Genomic DNA, 18,884 nt, shown 5'->3' on the forward strand with positions numbered 1-18,884 from the left:
TCCCGCTATAGACTGCTTTGCCACATTATTGTACATCAGCAATTTTTAAAAAAAACACATCAGGCAGGACACTGTGTATTCTGTATATGAGAATCAGAGATTTCTACTCACTCCTCCCCAAGATCTTAATTTACCATTTTGTTAAAGACCAAACTACCAGCAACATGTGGTAAGCTAGATTTTCCCTCAACATGTGTAAATGATCTCTATTCACATATTCATGAGAATACAACTTGGGAAACATAATCATAAGAAGCCTTCTTTGGCTCATTCCTATGCTAATATAATCACCAGCAATTTATTTATTTATTTGTTTACTTATTTATTTATTTACTTATTTATTTATTTAATTTGCCACCCATCTCACCACAAAGTGACTCTTTTAAATCTTTCAAAGGAGATGTTAACTTGAGGAGAAAAAGCAGAGCTAAAGGCTTTTTCTGAAATTGTCAAAAGCTTCTATCCAATATTTGCAGACAACTGGAAGAACATGAAGTGGTTCAGACTGAGAGACAGTAGCTGGAAGCAACCCTTATATTAGAAGCCAACTGTTGCACTTGACTGATTTTCATAATACACAGTTTATATTCAACATTGGACAGAAACCCATCTTTCAAATTCCTAAAATGTTATTCTCTGTTGAAAAGAGTCTATTTCTCTTCTCTGTCTTAGAGAGAGGCAGTGTTGTATCTGTAGGCAATCAAATGTTCCTGAATGTCCATCAGGCTGCCTCTCAACTTATCAGTGCTTCAAAGTAGACCAGATCAGGAAAATGATTCTACCGGAAGACTAAAACTATATTGAGATAGACTCTAAGAACAGAATTTTGCAAGCTTGGTTATGCTTTATCCTCTCTCCCTCTTATATCCCAGTGAACCAGGAAAGTGTTTGTCCTGATTCCAAATATTATCTTGTTTTGCAGGACTTAAAAATGTTTCATCCGTTACCTTTACCCCAGTAACTTTTCTTACACATTTGTCTCAAGGTTATCTCCCTGATTCTCTATGCAACCAAACTTTTAATTTGTGTTTGTGTGTGTGTGTGTGTGTGTGTGTGTAGCATAGAGTCCTGTTGGTGTTAATTTGTTACATTTCATTCGATTGCACTACAGCAGACATATCAAACTCGCGACGTCACGTGATGTATCGGAGCTTTTTCCCATTGCCGGCAATGGGATGGGCGCGGTTTCCTTGTGACGCATCCGGCCTATCGGCCGGCAGTTTGACACCTCTGCACTATAGCCTTCCTGGCTCCTCCTGTTTCCAGACCTGAAGAACAGAGCTTAACTGAAGCTTGGAAATCAGAAAAATTTCAGACCCTTGATGAGACCACCAGACACTGAAAGGCAGGACACTAGCATCTTTAACTCCCATAACAGTAAAGTAACAGCAAGAACATAGTCCCCATTAGGAGAATAGCAATAGCAATAGCACTTAGACTTATATACCACTTCATAGTGCTTTACAGCCCTCTCTAAGCAGTTTAGAGTGAACAAATGGCCCCCAACAATCTGGGTCCTCATTTTACCAACCTCAGAAGGATGGAAGGCTGAGTCAACCTTGAGCAGGTCAGAATTGAACTCCTGGCAGTGAGCAGTAAGTTAGCCTGCAATACTGTATTCTAACCACTGCGCCACTCCGGCTCTTTGTAATAGCTATTTATCTCTTTTGGGGTAAAATTATAAAACAAATTCCCCCGTCAAATTGAGAAAGGCTGGATGGAGGAGGGATGACTGAAGTATTTTGATACCATCATCTTTATATTTCAGCTTCCCAGTGGCTTTTTCTACATATCCATATTTACACGACTAAGTACAGAGTTCATCAGGAATTCTGGGACTTGGAAGTCCAACTCATATGGCAGGTCTAGGATGTTACAGGAATCCAGCCAATTGTGACTTATTGCTTTGCTTTGTTTATTAACAAAGCATTGTTAAACAAGATGCAGCTTAGCAAGAAGCATTTTAAAAAGAGGTTGCCAGGAATGCCAAGTGGCAGATAAATATCTTTAGTCATTAGAAGTGCAACTAAGGAAAAGCTCATATTAAATGACAACTCCCTGAGTAGCAGGAGAAGATAGGAGATTCTGAGTTAACATTTAGCATCTCAGAGGGAGAGAAGCTATTGTGCCAGGGCAATAGGTGCAGTTGGTAAGTTTGCGTCTGGTACTGCATTTGGGCTTAGCTGCTATTGTAGATCAAAGTCCAAGGACACGAAGGCTAGGACATGCTAATAATCCTAGGAAAAAACAACTCTCTATTGTTCTTTGGTATAACTGCTAAAATGACTTGCTCTCAATCCAGGAACATAATTGGCTCGATTAGTAGTTCTACATGAAAGAAACAAAACAGCCCCCCTACATAGCTTTTGAGCTATAAAGTGATTGCAGGCAGGAATTCGTTAAGAGAGACCACAACAATAAGAGCAGGAGGCAGAAATATGCTCTCAGTATAGAAGGATTGCAAATGATCTTTGATTTTAAGGTTGTCTGCCCATTCAAGGTTTATATAAGGCTGATTGGTTATCACAGAGTTTATTAAAAAACTGAGTGTGAGCACACCTTAGATTTGTAGGCTCTCCACAGTAGGGTGAGCCTTCCCCACTGCCATGTAATCATAGAAACTGAGCATATAGAAAGGCTTTCAAATTAAAATGCCTTGGCAAGACTGGATGGTATCCCTTCTTGAGAAAAGAAGCCATATAGCCCTAATTGATATGGCCCAAAAGAGAATATTGGTTCCCTGTTTTGATTGATTAATCCACTTATCTTTGTCTTTCCCTTGAAGATCACTTGACCAACTGTACAGGATATACACTCACACCTTTCTTGTGTGTGTAAGTGTAACTATGAAAAAATGTACCTTCATATTCAAGCAATCCAGACATAGAAACAATTCAAGGAATATGGGATTGATTTTTACATGTGTTTATTGTACCTGCATAGAATTTTGCAAACTAGTTGTACCCTGTTGTCTTCCAGGAACCTCAGAAGAGTTGTTTGCCCATCCATTGTTGAAAATTTCCCATTCCTAGATGCCTATTTCCCATTTCATGCCTGCTGTGATACTAGTTTCATACAATTGAAAAGAATGTCTCATATGCAAAAACATTCACAAACCATATTACCTTAAGAGTTTAAGTCTAAGCACTCAAGATCTTCAGATTTCCTGCCCCTGCACTAAAGTATACCTTACTTACCAATTTAACCAAATGACATTGTTGAGGCAGATAAAAAAAAAAAAGAGCAATGTCTTATCTAGGACATTTTGGGTAACTGAAGTCCAGTTCACCAAGGCTGAGCAACTTCATATGGATTTTTTAACTTCTAGAATGTTCCCAATACCCCCCAGACTGCAACTTGAAAAACATAACTGCTTGAGTATCTCTCTGTGGATTTTTATAGTCTAAATAATCTGCTTTCATCTTTGAGGGGAAACACCTGCATGATTCTAGTCAAGAAACAACAGGATGAGGATTTACAGTCAAGTTATAAAAATTGCTCTTGGCTGTTCAACCACAAACTCAACTTTTAGCCAGCTGTGTCAAGTTAGTACTACTAGAGCAATCTCTCAACAATAATCTAAGACAGCTTCCCTCAGCATGAATGGAACATGGAATGTCAAGCTGTAGCCTCATTTGAAACTAAGCAAATTGAGATTTGGTCATTACATGGGAGATTTCCTGGGAATCTTATGTATACCATTTTGAGTTCCACTAGATGACAGCAGAGCAAAAAGTGGTAATGATGACGCATGAAAATGTAACAACCAGAATGCATAAGATTTAGCACTATCAATTATTTGATAGGCTCAATTCAGTCTGCTAATTTCCAGCTACAAAGCTCTATGGGACTCAGTCCCTGTGACATTATTTACAAAAACATTGCTGATTGGATACACTGGTATTGCATTCTTCCCAAGAAGTTATGTTGATGGTGGTGGGAGCCTCTCATTTACTAAGCACTAACTTACTTTCAAGAAGGGGATAAAGTCATCTTCTTCTGGCAGACACTGTGTCAATAGATGGATGTGCTAGGCTGCCTTTTTTCCACCTGGTTTGGTTTTATGGGATTTGAATTATCCAGTTTGGTGTAGTGGTTAAGGTACCAGGCTAGAAACCAGGAATGCAAGCTCTGGTCCTACCTCAGGCATGAAAGCTGGCTGGGTGACTTTAGGCCAGTCACTTTCTCTCAACCAATGATGTCAGGCTCAGGTGACAAGCCAGTTGATCAATTCTGTTGCAACCAATGAATCAACTCTCCATTGATAAAATTAAAAAAAAATGGACCCTGCATTTGCAGGAAATGTCTAGTCAACTTCTGCTCAATGAAGTTGTGTGAATATATGGGACTGTTTTATACACCTATTCCTATACACCATTCACTGTAAACCTTCTAGAATGTCCAAAGTTGGTAGTATATAAAACAGTAAATAAACCACCTTGTTTTGAGAGCATCTTGTGCTTGCCTCCCTATCAATATAGCTTTCTTAGCAGAAATATTCCCTATAACATTCTTCACCACAAAGTAGCCTCCATCAGGTCCTATAAATATCCTGTTACATGGACACTGCAAAATTCATTCACTTACTATGATCTCATCATGATTCTGTGAAAAGGTTACAAATGTAGCTATGTAAGACTGTAATTCTCATTCATTTTTCAGTGGTGGTAGGACAAAGATTGTTGCTCATATAAAGTTGGCTAGGAAAAGATGTTAACTAAACTGTGGGACAGGCAAGAATCTGTTTTTCTATTTGAGCTAAGGTTGCAAAATTCATGCCTACAAAGTTTGCAGAAGAGATTCAAGTAACTTTGTGTTTTCTTCTTGAGGGATGAAAATATTTTAATGTGGAATGCAAAGGTATAGTCTGCTATGAAATAGTAACATTAAAAATGCTTTGAATTTCCTTAGGGCCTTAGAATTAAGGTAAGAGCAAAGGGAGAGCAAACAGGAAGGACAATAACAGCAGTTAAAATATAACTTTATTTTTCCTCATTAAAAACCAAAGACAGAAATGTTACAAAAGTATTAAAGAGAAGCACTTCATCAGCAGTCATCTCCCTTTCCAGACCTTCATCTTAGAGCAGGGGTGTCAAACTGCCGGTCCACGGGCCAGATGCATCATACCGAAACCATGCCCACCCCATTGCCGGCAATGGCAAAAAAGTTGCAATACATCGCAACACGTCACATGATATTGCAAATTTGACACCCCTTAGAGTATCAGAACAATATCTTCTAGATCAGTCAGCAAACCTCCAATTCCCCCCCCCAAACATTCTGCAGTATCTATGGAACAAAGCGAGGGCAGCTTTATATGCATGAAAACACATTCCAAATTATCCTGACTATGACAGGTGCTGGTGGTTTGTAGGTCAAGTCTAATCTGCCAAAACAGAAAACTCCCCTTATCATTACTATAGGAAGGCCAAATCCTTTCGGATTATAGATCTTCAACATGTGCACTAACCTATTAAAAAAAAGTCATCTTTAGGATTAGAAGATAAAAAGGAACTTCCCCTCTTTCAACTAGAAGAAAAGAACAATTGCTTTAAAAAAGAAAAACTATTTTGTTGCATGTCAATTTTGACCTTGTTCTCAATAAACCAATTAAGAATATAATCTTACCTTTTATTTACTTAGTGGTTTAAGAAGGATTGTGCCCATCCATCCCTGATTTCTTCTTATATAGACTGGTATAGAAAAGAAATAACTCACCTATTACTTTATTCTTATGCTTTTGCCACCAGGTTTTATAAACCCAACATATTTGCTGCTAGGATTAAAAGCAGCTGAGTTAATTCATTCTGACTAGAAAGCTTCTGGCCTTAAGAGTCCAATGATAAAAAGAACCTCACAGCTGTTGGCTATTTTACCCACATTTGAGCCATCTTTTTCAACTCCGACAGTCTACATTTTTAATTGTAGAAGACAGCACAAACGTTTTCAAAACAGTGGTCAAGTTATAGTTTCCATTATTCTTTAATTAAAAAATATATAACACAGGAGTTCTTTCTACACTGTTCTTCATATGATTAGTATACAAGTTGAGACTGAAATGCCTTTGACATATACTGTATAGAGAAGACAATATAGCACATTGTTAAAACTTAATTTCCTAAATCTCAAAATATAAGCTTCATTGGGTTAGCACAAAAACCTGTAGAATTGGGCCAACTGATTACCCGAATAATTGGTATCTCAGATGTCAATGCAAAGCAGAAACTATCACCAATGTGTAGAGAAGAGCTGAGCTTGAAATATATGGCTGCTTCTGTAAAGTTGCTCTTATTAAAACATGCCTTTTTTCTGCTTTGCCCTTTACTCCTACCAGCACAAAACAAAATTAAAAAGACAGATCATGATGAAGTATTTCCTTCCACATATTTATGTCTAACATAACATCCACCTAAACCAGTGGGTTATACATCAAACAGAACTTATAGACCTATTTCTGCTTTTGTTACAATTTCATAAGTTGTTTAAAGTGGATCCTATAAGATATGTTGTTGGATGTGCAAACCAATCATTGCAGAATTCATTCCAACTTCACTAAAAGAACATGTGACATTCACATGGCTTTATAAAGGATACCCAGACAAGTCAAAGGAAATTATAACTTCTCATTTATTCTTCTACCTGCAAATATCTATCCAGTTACTGTATATCCTAAGACTCTGTAGAGCTCTAATTCTATTTGTGCTGAACAAAATATACAGTTGTCTCTTTAACTTCATACTCTACTAATTTCAAAGCAATTCAGTTGCTGCACAGCTCAGTAAGCTTCTTGCTCTACCTTATAACTTGATGGCACAAAACCAAATAAGTTTACCTACCCTGGGAGATGAAGATCGTATGTTTCTAGTCTTTCAGACTCATACTAAAAGCAGAGATCCTTCCAATTCCTGGATAAATCCTAATGTACTGAACATTCCTACATACAAGGAATAATTCTCTTAGATAAAGTACAAGAAAGCTGCTTACTGCTGGGGATTTAGCACATGGGCAGTTGCTCATTTATAATATATTGTGAAGATGCTCTCAAGCTGAGCTCAACTCCTAGGACTGCATCCATGCTATTTTCTTGGCAATGTTATGGAATTGGTTTGTGATGTCCTTCCCCTACTGTGGACTGGGATTTCTTTCCTGTTTACCAATCCAGCTAACAGCTTTGAACTGCCCAGGTGGTTCTACATATTAACCAGGCCTTACCCAGTTTAGCTTCTGAAATAAGTCAAGGTTGGCTAAATGCTACCACTCACTGAAGATCAGTTATAAGGGTAATATGCTCACTCCATTTATAAGAAACCAGCCTTCCGTGAATCAATAGTATCTTGATAGTTGCATCGCAATTTATGTGCCTAGCTTGGTTGATGCACATACATTTCCTTTCTGACAATCTTCAGAAATTATTATGGCATGTAAAACAGACAAGAGTCAAGACACCAATCTCCTGATACCAAGGATCCTGGAACCTATTGCAGATATGTGCCCTCCATGTCCCTTGGGCAGCTGGTTGATATGATGATTCCTGAGACTTTTGAGTACATTGTTCAGTAGGCACATGATGGTTCTTCAACTGGAGCTATTGGGCTCAAAGGCTTCAAGGTGCTCAGGGATTGGAAGGCAAAAATCGATGGATCATACACAAAGTGGGGTGAGGGCCGACTGCTGTTGATATGCTGCATAGAAAAGAAGAAAGAGATAATTACCAGTTCCCATAGGATAAATGAATGACAGCATGTGGGGAAGTGATCATCCATTATCCATTTGTTAAATTACAACAGGGGTCACCAACCCCTGGGCAGCAGCCCACTACCAGGCCGTGAGTCTTTTGGAACCGTGGAAGTGGCGGGTAAGTGAGCACATCCCCATTCACACAAGCAGTGGGTAAGCACATGCGCCCACCGCTCACGCAAATGGTGCTGTGCGTGCAGAACCATTCTCTCTCCCCCCCCCCACCGGTCTGCAAAGCCAAAAATGTTGTGGAACTCGGAAGTAATATATCACAACTGAAGCGATTCAAAAGCTTTATAATAGTAAATTAGTAATACATCAAAATCTTTAAAAAGGTTGAAGAAAGGAAAGCAGAAAATATGTGTTAAATACATAATATGTATATAATATGAATGAAGTCCTGACAGTAGTTAAATCGTGACTGAAAGTTAAACTTTCTTATTATATGTGATATTTTGGTTTAAAGGTTACTAGGTACTTTATAGTACTAGAAAATTCCCTTCAGTGTATATTTATATTTTTGTATTTATTCAATAAGAGAAGAGCAATTACAGAATCAGTACTAGAAAATAATTATTGATCCATCCCCAACTTTCTATCCTACACTAGACCATCAAAACTACACAAAATCTTTTCATCAAAAATCTTCTCACAATTTAGTGTCTTTGCTTAAATGCTTTCATTAATGTTAGAAGGTCGTGGAAATGAATTAAGGAACTATTTTTTTAAAAGCTCAGTTATAATGACTTAGCAGTAACAGCCTTATTAGTTATAAATTACAATAAATTTACGTAGTCTTAACAGAATGATACTCTGCATGGGGCAGGAGTATGAGGGGAATTATTGTCCAGCCTATCTGAAGGACAGAAGAAAATAAGCCATTGCTTGCTTTACTGTATATATAAAGATGAAATAAAAATCCAATAATAATTACTGGAACAAAATTGTCAATCAGATGATAAAAAGTAATCAAACCAAAACATCTACTTCTCTCATTTTTTTTCTAGCAGCAGCTTTATTTTACAAAAGCTGGATCAGCATTCTTTGAAGAGAATTGAACTTTGGGTATAACCAGATTAAAATTTAAACACATTGCTTATTCTTTTCCTTTTTTCCCACCTCATTACCAACTCAGCACTAGCTTAACCATTTTGGACGCTAGTCTTTTTACAAAGGATTTGGATTTTTAACAAACAATTAGCAGCTCTTTTGTCTAGAAGTGACCTCTTACACTTCAGAATCATGTTGTCATGAGATGGTCACTGTATCCAGGATTTCACTCCTTCACCTATGCACATTCCTTAATGGGTTTTGATTTAAGAGGTTGTGAACTTTAAGTTCTTCTGTATGACTGAGCCAAGTCAAATCTTTTTGTCTGATGGAAAAAGGTCCGTCAGATTATCTGTACCATTCCTTCCTTCCTAGTCTTGGAAGAGACATTTCATTTTAACAGAAGGTACAACTCAGCAGTTTGACAGCCTGGTCAAATTACACATTTAAATATTCTTTGATTACAATATAAAGGATACTGCTTGCATGAACCTTAGAGTATTTTTACTCAGCTCTAGCCAAGAGGCTGCTTCCTGATGCAATAGGAACATTACTTTTAAAGAAAAAGGTGGGGGTGTTATTGATTTGACTTGTGCAATAAACTGTACCAAGAGACAGGAGAGATAGGCTGAGTCAAAGCTGGAATAAAGTCATACAAGAAGCGGCATGTGGAGAAACAAACTTGTTGATCTATTGTAGCACTTTAAATCTAATTGATTTATTATAGCACAATTTTTCATGGACTAGAGCTCACTTCATTGATCTATAAAATGCCTTCCTTGAGGGTATACATAAGCCTAACTAGTTATGGCATAAGCTGTTATATATACACAAATATATATACATGCATTTCTTTATGGACCCACTAAAATCTTTTAAATAATGGTTGTTGTATTGCTGAAAAAGTTTTCCTTTTTTAAAAAATTACATAAAAGCATGCTATTGAGCATTAATGCTAGGAATGCCGAATTCTAATTTGCCCCAAAGTGCTACAGTTTTTCAGGTTATAATTCTAATAATATGTAATTATAATAGCATACAATTACATGCTACTAATGGTGGCTGTAAAATAAAACCTACAAGTACATTAGTTAGCATTTTATGAATGTTTATACAATCATTTGGTTTAGAGACCTAAACTGTTGCATTTTTTTCTCACCTCAATATATTTTCCAAATATGTATATTTTATATCTGTAAACTTTTGCAGTTACGTTACTCTGATTCAGTTTTGCCAACTACGTCTGCAATTCTGCCTATCAGTTAATCTACAAACACATTTTCAGAGAAAAATAAAATCCTAATAATATGGATGTTTTTACATACAAGTGTAGCAGAAGATGGCATAGTGGACAACTAAGTTATCCATTCTCTCTCTTGGGTTTTGAAATAAAAATATATGTTTCTGTTTTAAAAGTCACAAAAGTAATTGGTTGTAAATTCTGAGGGTCAATATGAGAGTACATTCTTTAGCAAGTTGAATCTGCTGGACAGAGGGAGGAATTAAGCAATCTGAAATCTAAATTATTGAGACTGAATAGTCCAATATTGACATTCTCTTTTCCAGTTCTATATCATATAGAATGTCTGGCAACAGTGAAGGGTTTTTTTTAATTTTATACCTCCTGTAACTATCTTAATACAGGTGCTTCCTAAAATTTAGATACCCCCCTCCATATTATACGTTTCAATCAATCTCAAGTGAACAGAAGTTGACTCCTCTATTTGGTGCAGAGTCAAACACATTGTTTGCCAGTTTGAATGCATAATTACTATTTATGCATAACTGTTTATACATTCAAAACAAGAAAACAGTGTAACCAAACAATATTTTAAATGGAGAAGCTCAAGTTCCTGGACAACTTACTTTTATTTTAGCCTTACCAGTTGGCCTTTTAGAAAATACATATTTCATTTCTTGTCAAACAAAGCAGGGGAGATCTTCTATAAATGGGTATTTGCAATGGCAGCCATGACACTTTCCCAAATATAAAAACCTTTGGAGATTTTTGCTATAAAAAGAGTTTTCTACACTTTGTGAGACAAGTAGTATTACTTAGCCCTGTCTTGTATTAAGAGGGATTTCAGCACTATCAAACAAAATCTTTGTTATAAAGCAAAACATTTATAGCACAAAATAATTTTAATATGAAGTAGATTTTTTTAACAAAAATGCCTCATTCAGATAGCAAATAAATAAGGGTGAACCTTCCATTTCAGTTGGGCAGTTGAGTTCTTCTTATTTCCCCATCCTTAGCTTTGCAACCTTTTTAGAAAAATCATACCTATCCTTTCAGCTACATTTTTTCTAAAACTAAGGACTTTTGTACAGAACACTAATATATGGATTTTTGAAAATCAATTTTTTGCAAGTCCTTATTAGTATATAGCATATTTTGTGTTTGTGATATTGTGTAAGGCTTTGCTGTTTAAAAAGATCATGATTTTGCATACCAACTCCATTTTGTTTCATACTTTGGCTCTGGAAGGACAAGTTAGGACAGTGTGCAGATAAATGCAAATCAAATGAATTTCTCTCTCCCCTCCACATGCCAAGGTGCCAGCTTATGGGAAAAGAAACTAGTGCTCAGCCTAGAAATTAACCAACTATAGCTCTGTTTCATGAAATCATATCCAACATCCTCCTACACAGCCAGAAGGCTTGGCTAACAGCAAGAACACAGCAGGAGAGGCATATTTTAAAAAGTCTCCATTCACCAGCCGCCTGCTGTGGCATTATGGATGGTGTGTGCTCTGGCAGGCCTCAAAGTTGGAGAGTAACATAGCAACCTTTATTTAGAGTTAAAGGGGCAGAATTAATCAGACAGATTTGTCCTTCCCCGTGCAAGGAAGCTGCTTGCCAGTACTCTACTGATAGGGAGGCAAGGAAAGTGGACAAAGAGTTTGGCACTTCTCTTCAATAAAAAATACCAACCAACAGGATCGGTGAACAAACAGCAGCTGGAACTTTTGGCTGCAGGCAAGCAATGGAGCTAATCCATCAAGGAAAGGGAGAAGAGAACCTTAAACTCTGTAGCGTAGCATTGCAGAAGTAAAGCCAGGACCAGAGTCTTTTATGGGGTCACATTAATGGAAAACACAAGATTTTACAGAAATATGGCTCATTGGACAAAATGCCACTTATGATGAAAATAGTCAAGCATGGAAAATCAAAAAATGTTGGATTGTTAGTTGGTTTGAAGATACAGCATTCTATGGCTCCAAAATTTTGACTTTGTTTTGTTGGTACCACACTGATCCATGAAGGTTCCATGAGAAATATATCAAGTATATCAATATATATCAAGAAATATATTGAGTAAATATTTCAAGTATATATCTTAGATGTGCCCATTTAACATATCCCAGTTAGACATAAGATAGGTCTGAGGGCAAGTCACAAGAGGTCTCTCAAGAAGAAGATGGATAAAAGTAAGACATGTACCACCTACGAGGTGGCTTCTCTGCTTTGGAATTGCCTTTCTGCCTCTCAGTTGGCATGTTAACAACATAAAGGCAAAGGAAAACCTCTCAGTGGAGATGTAATTAGCCTGCAAGAAGAAATAACAGAAGAGTAAATATGTCATTCAGGGTTGAAGTATGGAGTTCTTGGCTGCTCTCTGAGCTTAGCTGTCTACTTTCAGACGTGGAGTAAATCTTACTGTTAAATCTTACTGTTAGTCACACTGGTGATGTTGTTTACCTAGTTGGGTAAAGTAACATATACAAACAAGCAACCAAACTCAAAAGGCACCAAAGACGCCACAAGAAACATGCATTTGTAATATGATTTGTGTTATGATCATATTTTGTTCTTCTCTTTTTAATGGATTTTCTTCCTGACTATAATAATAATAAAAAAACTTGAAAGAGTGGTGGAAAACAGTACAATAATTCAAATAGAAACAGTATTCAGTGCCCCTTTTAAACCTTAGTGAATTTTACAGGAGGTTTTTATTCTAAAAATCACATTTAGAAGTATATTTCTCCATCCAGTAGACTCTCTGTGAAAAAGGGGAACGACTAGCTGTTTCTCTATTAGATTTTTGGTGGGCTGTAAGAAACTATTTTAAAAAACTATTGTTACCAAAATTACCTTGTAATGCTATCCTTGGAAATAGTGTAAATGTAACACTGTAACACTGAGGTTCTGACCAATCTTCAGCTAATTCTCTGCTCTTTATGGCATGCTTGCCACTTACTAGCCTAGTGCAAAGCATGTACTCTCTTTTGCAGTTTCATCTAGCATGTGATTTATCAAAAAACAATCCAGACAGACACAAAAGTTTACTAACTCGAAAATGGAGGACATGTAAAGAATAATAAGCCATTGGCACTATCACTTATAATTAAAAACCTTACTGTTTTTCCATTGTATTTATCATTATTTTGGAGCGCTCATTGATCAAAGAACTCTGTAGACTACATAAAACTATAGAGAATAAAATACAAAGCATTGATAATCAGGTATGTAAGAAGTTTGGCTGTTTCTGCTTCTGACCTTGGGCAGACAAACTTGTTACAGCATGAAAGACACCACAAGAATGCAGAAATTTGCTTTTCTTTACTTTTACAATGCCAACAGCCTGAATGAAGACTTTTTGTGCAGCTTTTTCAATTTGGTGCCCTCTAATTGATTGGGATTGGGATTCCAGTGACTCCAAAGTACAGACAATGCTGACTGAGCCAACTGGAACTGTATTCTAAGAAAACTGGAGGTAAAAAAAAAGTCTATATTTGCGCCTAAAGCACAAGAGACTATATTTTGAGGAACCACAAATCTACTTCTCACTCAAAGACACTTTCTTATCATCCCCCATTAAGATTTCCAATGGTTTTAGAGGGATCATCCTAACCCTAACATTCCCTTTAAAGTGTATATCACAAATAAGCAGGAAACAATTGTATTAGATCAGTAAGGATTTCAAACTCTCGGGGATAAGACCATTTCCAATCCACATTCTAATGTTGATCTTATACTCTGCTACTTTTTTAGCCCACCCACAGACAGAAATAAGCTGACAGAAAGCCTCATCTGGTTTAAATCAGCTGTAGATATGTGGCTGTAGATGAAAGCCAAATCTAGCATTCGTGGCTGGGGATTAAGCCATTGGCCCGACTTGCTAAACCACTGCTTTATTCAAGCAAGTCTTTTCTCTCCCCACTCCCCATTATTTTATTCCTGGTTTGGTTGGTTGGCTTTAGGTCCTGAGGGCAACAATGGTAGTGCCAAATACTCAGCGGTGGGATTCAAATATGGGAACAATCAGTTCTCTGTGTGGATGCTGCTTCTGGAAGTCCATTCTGAGCCTGGGCAACAAAAAAATTAGCTACCGGTTCTGCCGAAGTGGTGCAACCCGGCTGAATCCCACCACTGCAAATATTGCATCCTTCTTTTGCGGTACTTGTTCTTCTTGGAGGTACTTGTTACTACCACTCTACTGAATTATATTAATGCTAGAATCAATCAGTTATCATATTCGATAACTGAGTATAGTTTTCATTTTCCCAGGTGCATTTTAGAGCAGCTTTTTAAGCAATTGTTTCTGAAATTCTTTTGATTATCAAATTATTGTTTTAACTTCTACCATTAGCTTGAAGAAATACAGGGTATCAACAATTTCATAATTACAGAAAAATCTGCTAGTCTGATTGGCATCAGCAATGTTCCACTGGCTTGTACTTTATTTCCAACAAGAGAGTTTTCCCTTCTCTTTATGTGATTTCTCTCTGCTTGTATTGGCAGATATAATTTGATATTATGTCCCTCACTAATTTGGAATTGTGTTCCAGGGCAGTTCCTTTACCCACACACTTTCTAAGCATTCACTTCTGGCAATGGTTCAAGTCCATCGCATTGTAGAATATCTGGCATGCTATATCCTTTAAAATGGTTGAATTAAAGCTCCAACTTACAATATTAGAAAGGATAAATACTTGTTTAGTTCCCTCATAGGGCAGTTGCAATGTTGCTGGGGTGGCTTTATGTGAAAAGGTCAAATAAACATGCCAATGTCCTCATTAAGGGCAAAAAAACCCCCAGAGCTAATGTATTTACAACGTTGTCAGGTGGCCACTGGCAATTGTACAAAGGGATAACTAGACAATGCCCAATCTTCTTTGAAAAGCTCTTTACAAAGAGAGGCTTTATGCTCTGTTACACATAACCAGGCATATTAGAAAATTAGCTGGATCTTGATTCTTACTCACATCAAGACAAGATAGCCATAGCTTTTATTTATCCTCACTATCTTTGCACTTAAAATGATTTTGTTATGCTATATTACGAAAAGAACATTTCAAACACAAGTAAAAAATATATTTGTATGTGTTTGTATCAACGGAACAGACTGGGATATTTTAAAATATGTTCTACTTATAAATTGGCCTGGTAACAGATAGATACCTAATTCCCTTACATGGATAAAACAACAGAATTGTGACTCAGTAGCTATCTGCTTTCCCTAATTTGGGAATGAGGACAATAGGTCATTAACTTTTCTTATTTTCTCTGGATTTTGTGATCTTTGTGGGTCTCAGAGAAGAGTTTATGTGCACTACTGGAATGCATCTTCTCTTACTTTCATGCATTTGGTTTCTATTCCAAAGACCTCTTGCTTGTACGATCCAGACTGCAATGCTGCTTTCCCTGTTTTTGTAGCCAATTCATACAACTTCCCAAGAGAATCGTGATGGTTGGATGAAAACTCAAGACTATCTGAATGAGGTTAGGCTCTTGGCAAGCAATGGAAACAGCCATACCTTTAAGCCAGAGGGCTAATGTAACAAATTGTTCAGATACTTCTGAAATGAAGTCAATGTCAATTCAAAGAGTTCATGAAGAAATTTCTTTTACTGCAGAATAGAAGTATAAACTATGAACATGCCAAAGAAGTAGGAATTCAGTTCAGTTGAAAGAATATTCCAAATTCAATTTTTGATATGATTCAGTCTAGAAAGTTATCAAAGAGGAAGCAATGCCATACAGGAAGCAATATAAAAAGTCCCTGGCATAACAAATATGGGATTATAACCAATTTATTCCAAGACGGTCATTCCAGATAAATTGAGACTACAACTTTCTAAATTCTCAGTCAATACAGCAGTTCTTGAAGCTATAATTCCAACATAATAGAACACTTCAGCTGGAGAAGAGGGATCCAAGAGAACCAGTTTCTTTAAGCTCCTACTATTTTCACAGCAGGCAAAGTAGATTTTTTGTTAGCATTAAGGCTAATTTTACAGAGGTCAATTTGGAATTTCCATAATATCCCATCAAAACCATATTAAGAAAACAGCATCTATATTATATTGAGTCAGACCTCTTTCCTATTTAAGTATTGTTCTAAAGTAACTAAAGCACAGCAGGCTATAAGCCATTTGCATCAAAATAAATAAAAAGGCTCCATTACTATCTGCATTTAAAGTCCTTGCTTAAAAATCGCAAAAAGTGCTGCCAGTCAATACAGTATGGCCAAAATTTTGATTCAATGTAAGAAAAACTTCCAGCTCTCCAGAATTTCAGACAGGGATCTTCTCCGGTCTTGCTGGAAATTCCAACAGATAAACCTGTATTCTTTACCACTGAGCTATAGAAATGTGTGTAGCACCAGCATTCTACCAACACAAGCTTTGAAAGGGTGTAGCTTTGAAAGGGTGCTGCTGGCACATGTACTTCTAAGACTTTATGGCCTTTATATGTAATGCAAATCAGATGCTAACCCCAAGGATCCACAGCACAAGGAATGAATAGCTTCCTTATGGCTAATGTGCAATGAGTGAAGATGCTCATGCATAGAACACCCAATAATTTGCATTGGTTCTAAACACTGCACTCTCATAAAGCTAAGCCATCCAAGGCAAACAATATTATCCATTCAGAAAGGCATTAGTGCTGCACATGCCAGCACAGTACACTTGCCTCTGGAAAAACTGCTTTACTGGCAGAGGTCAAGGATAAGAATCTTGGGTGTATTATTATACAGCAAAAGGATTAAATGAAAAGGAATCAAATTCCCACAAGCATCACAAAGAAAAAAAAAGAACACTGACAATTTACTACCTCTGTAGAGAAAAACCTCTTTCTCCCAGATCACTGGATGAAATTTCCACCAGTTTATTCCCAATATATTTGAAAAACAGTCATGTAATCTCCCCTCCTCCAACACTGTAAATGTATTTTTATATAAATAGATCTGTTGTTGCATTTCATTTATTCTTAATATCAAATATGTGCAAAATCTCTATGGGTCTCTGGGCATGCATAGATAATTTAGAAAAGGTATGTCTAATTTTTCCTATCCAGAGATAAATTTCAGAAATGTTATTGGGAGTTTTTTTTTCAGTGCAGAATTAAGCCATACAAATCACCTATGCAGCAAAGCATCAAGGGATGCCAATTATCTAGATTTCTATAAAGCATATTTTGATATAGGTATGGTTATTGACAAGTTAACAAGAACATTCTAGCTATTAAATAGGAGATTAATAGAATTTCTATCTGCTCCAACTTAGCCAGTTAATTTACTGTATTTAGAAAAGAAATTGTTTATGCAAATATATAGAACAAAATTGTTTTCATTATTGCAAACCCATAAGAAAATTGACACGTGGGTCTAAGAATCACATGCTTGTAAAGAGTTTCCATCACTAATTCCAGCCCTGTTCAATAGTGGCAATTTGCTGCTGGAGCACCTTTAATAAATGGCAGTTTATCCTCTGCTTAAAGGAAAGTCTATACTAGGTTCCCAAGACAGCTTGTTCCATTGCTGAGCAGTTCCTATTGCCAGGAAGTTCCTCCTAATGCTTAGCCTAAATTCCTTTGCTTTTAACTTGTTTTCGCCATGCTCTCCACTGCATCAGAAAACTAAATTCTTCCATCACCTTTATATATAGCAGTGTTCAGATATATTTAGGAGGCTGTAAATCTATGGTACTCATTCTCATCTTTCCATACAGAATCTTCATTGTATAAAGCTATTTTCTCCACAATTTTTAAAATTTCCAATTACTCATTATTACCACGACAGAAGAATAGCACCTATAAAGGTTTTTATTTCATATCATATTTTCAAAGGATCTTGTTCCATGGCCTAAAAGGTCATTTTCCAGATGATTTCAAAAACATGGTACAAATTAAGCCCTTGCAATAGTTATCTTATAGATCATTTTTATGCATGATGCACTCAAAGGCTACATGGCATTTTTTAATTCATTTTTGCTTCCACATTTTTTAAATGGCATTGTTGCATGCCTTGATTTACTGGGTACCGCCTTTGCAGGTTTTAGAAGAAAAGCTAGAAATAGAAATCATAATTACGGCTAGGAAAAGAAACCTCTTTTTCAGCTTTAGGTGGTAATATATTTGCTGGTGAAAGAATAAGAATAATCCTGCACTGCTTTGGAAAACAGAGCAAACACACATACACCCAAAAGGCACAAATCTCTCTTTCTCTAGACCAGGAGTCCTCAACCTTGGCAACTTTAAGACTTGTGGACTTCAACTCCCAGAATTCCTCAGCCAGCAAAGCTGGCTGAGGAATTCTGGGAGCTGAAGTCCACAAGTCTTAAAAGTTGCCAAGGTTGAGGATCCCTGCTCTAGACCTAAGAATGCTATGGAGAATTGTGGGCCACAGCAATCCATGCTAATCTGGGAACAAATCCCTTTCCTAGGTTGCATTTTGCCTTAATCCATAGAAATGTATTTCCTTTTTCCTTTGCTTCAGAGATGGAAACAAGTTTTCCAAATCCTTTAAACTTCAGAACAGTGAGGTTTACATAGTGAAATTAACAGCTACAGTAGCATCATTTAGGATCTATTTAATTGTATTTTTCTCCTTGTCCTTTAAGAAAAAAAAATCAAGGCAGGGTGACAGATTGCAGAATGGCTTTCAGAAGTGAGTGTCCTATCTGGGCAATATGAAGATGTGTTCTTGAGCTTTACTTCAGGAAATCAGAAGAAAGAATAGCCACTATGCAGTGAGCAGGCTAACCAAATTAGTTCCCTTCCAAAAACTACGGGAAAAGCATGACATTATAGAAAAAACATTAAAAAGTTCTGGTTATTTGGCAGCAATCTGCTGCAAATCACTCAATAGT

General features: G+C 36.8%; 1 protein-coding gene across 1 annotated transcript in view; it reads right to left on the minus strand.

Moving 5' to 3' along the window:
* Window positions 1-5,200: 5,200 nt before the first annotated feature.
* Window positions 5,201-18,884, minus strand: part of LOC107288067 — a 59,365-nt gene continuing 45,681 nt past the window's right edge. Inside the window, exon 5 of the mRNA XM_015816643.1 lies at window positions 5,201-7,682. Within this exon, the coding sequence (XP_015672129.1) occupies window positions 7,554-7,682 (129 nt within the window). The 3' untranslated portion in view covers window positions 5,201-7,553. The remainder of the gene's footprint in view (window positions 7,683-18,884) is intronic.

The sequence above is a fragment of the Protobothrops mucrosquamatus genome, unplaced genomic scaffold, assembly GCF_001527695.2.
Source record: "Protobothrops mucrosquamatus isolate PMUCROS unplaced genomic scaffold, P.Mucros_1.0 scaffold473, whole genome shotgun sequence".
In the NCBI taxonomy this organism is placed as follows: domain Eukaryota; kingdom Metazoa; phylum Chordata; class Lepidosauria; order Squamata; family Viperidae; genus Protobothrops; species Protobothrops mucrosquamatus.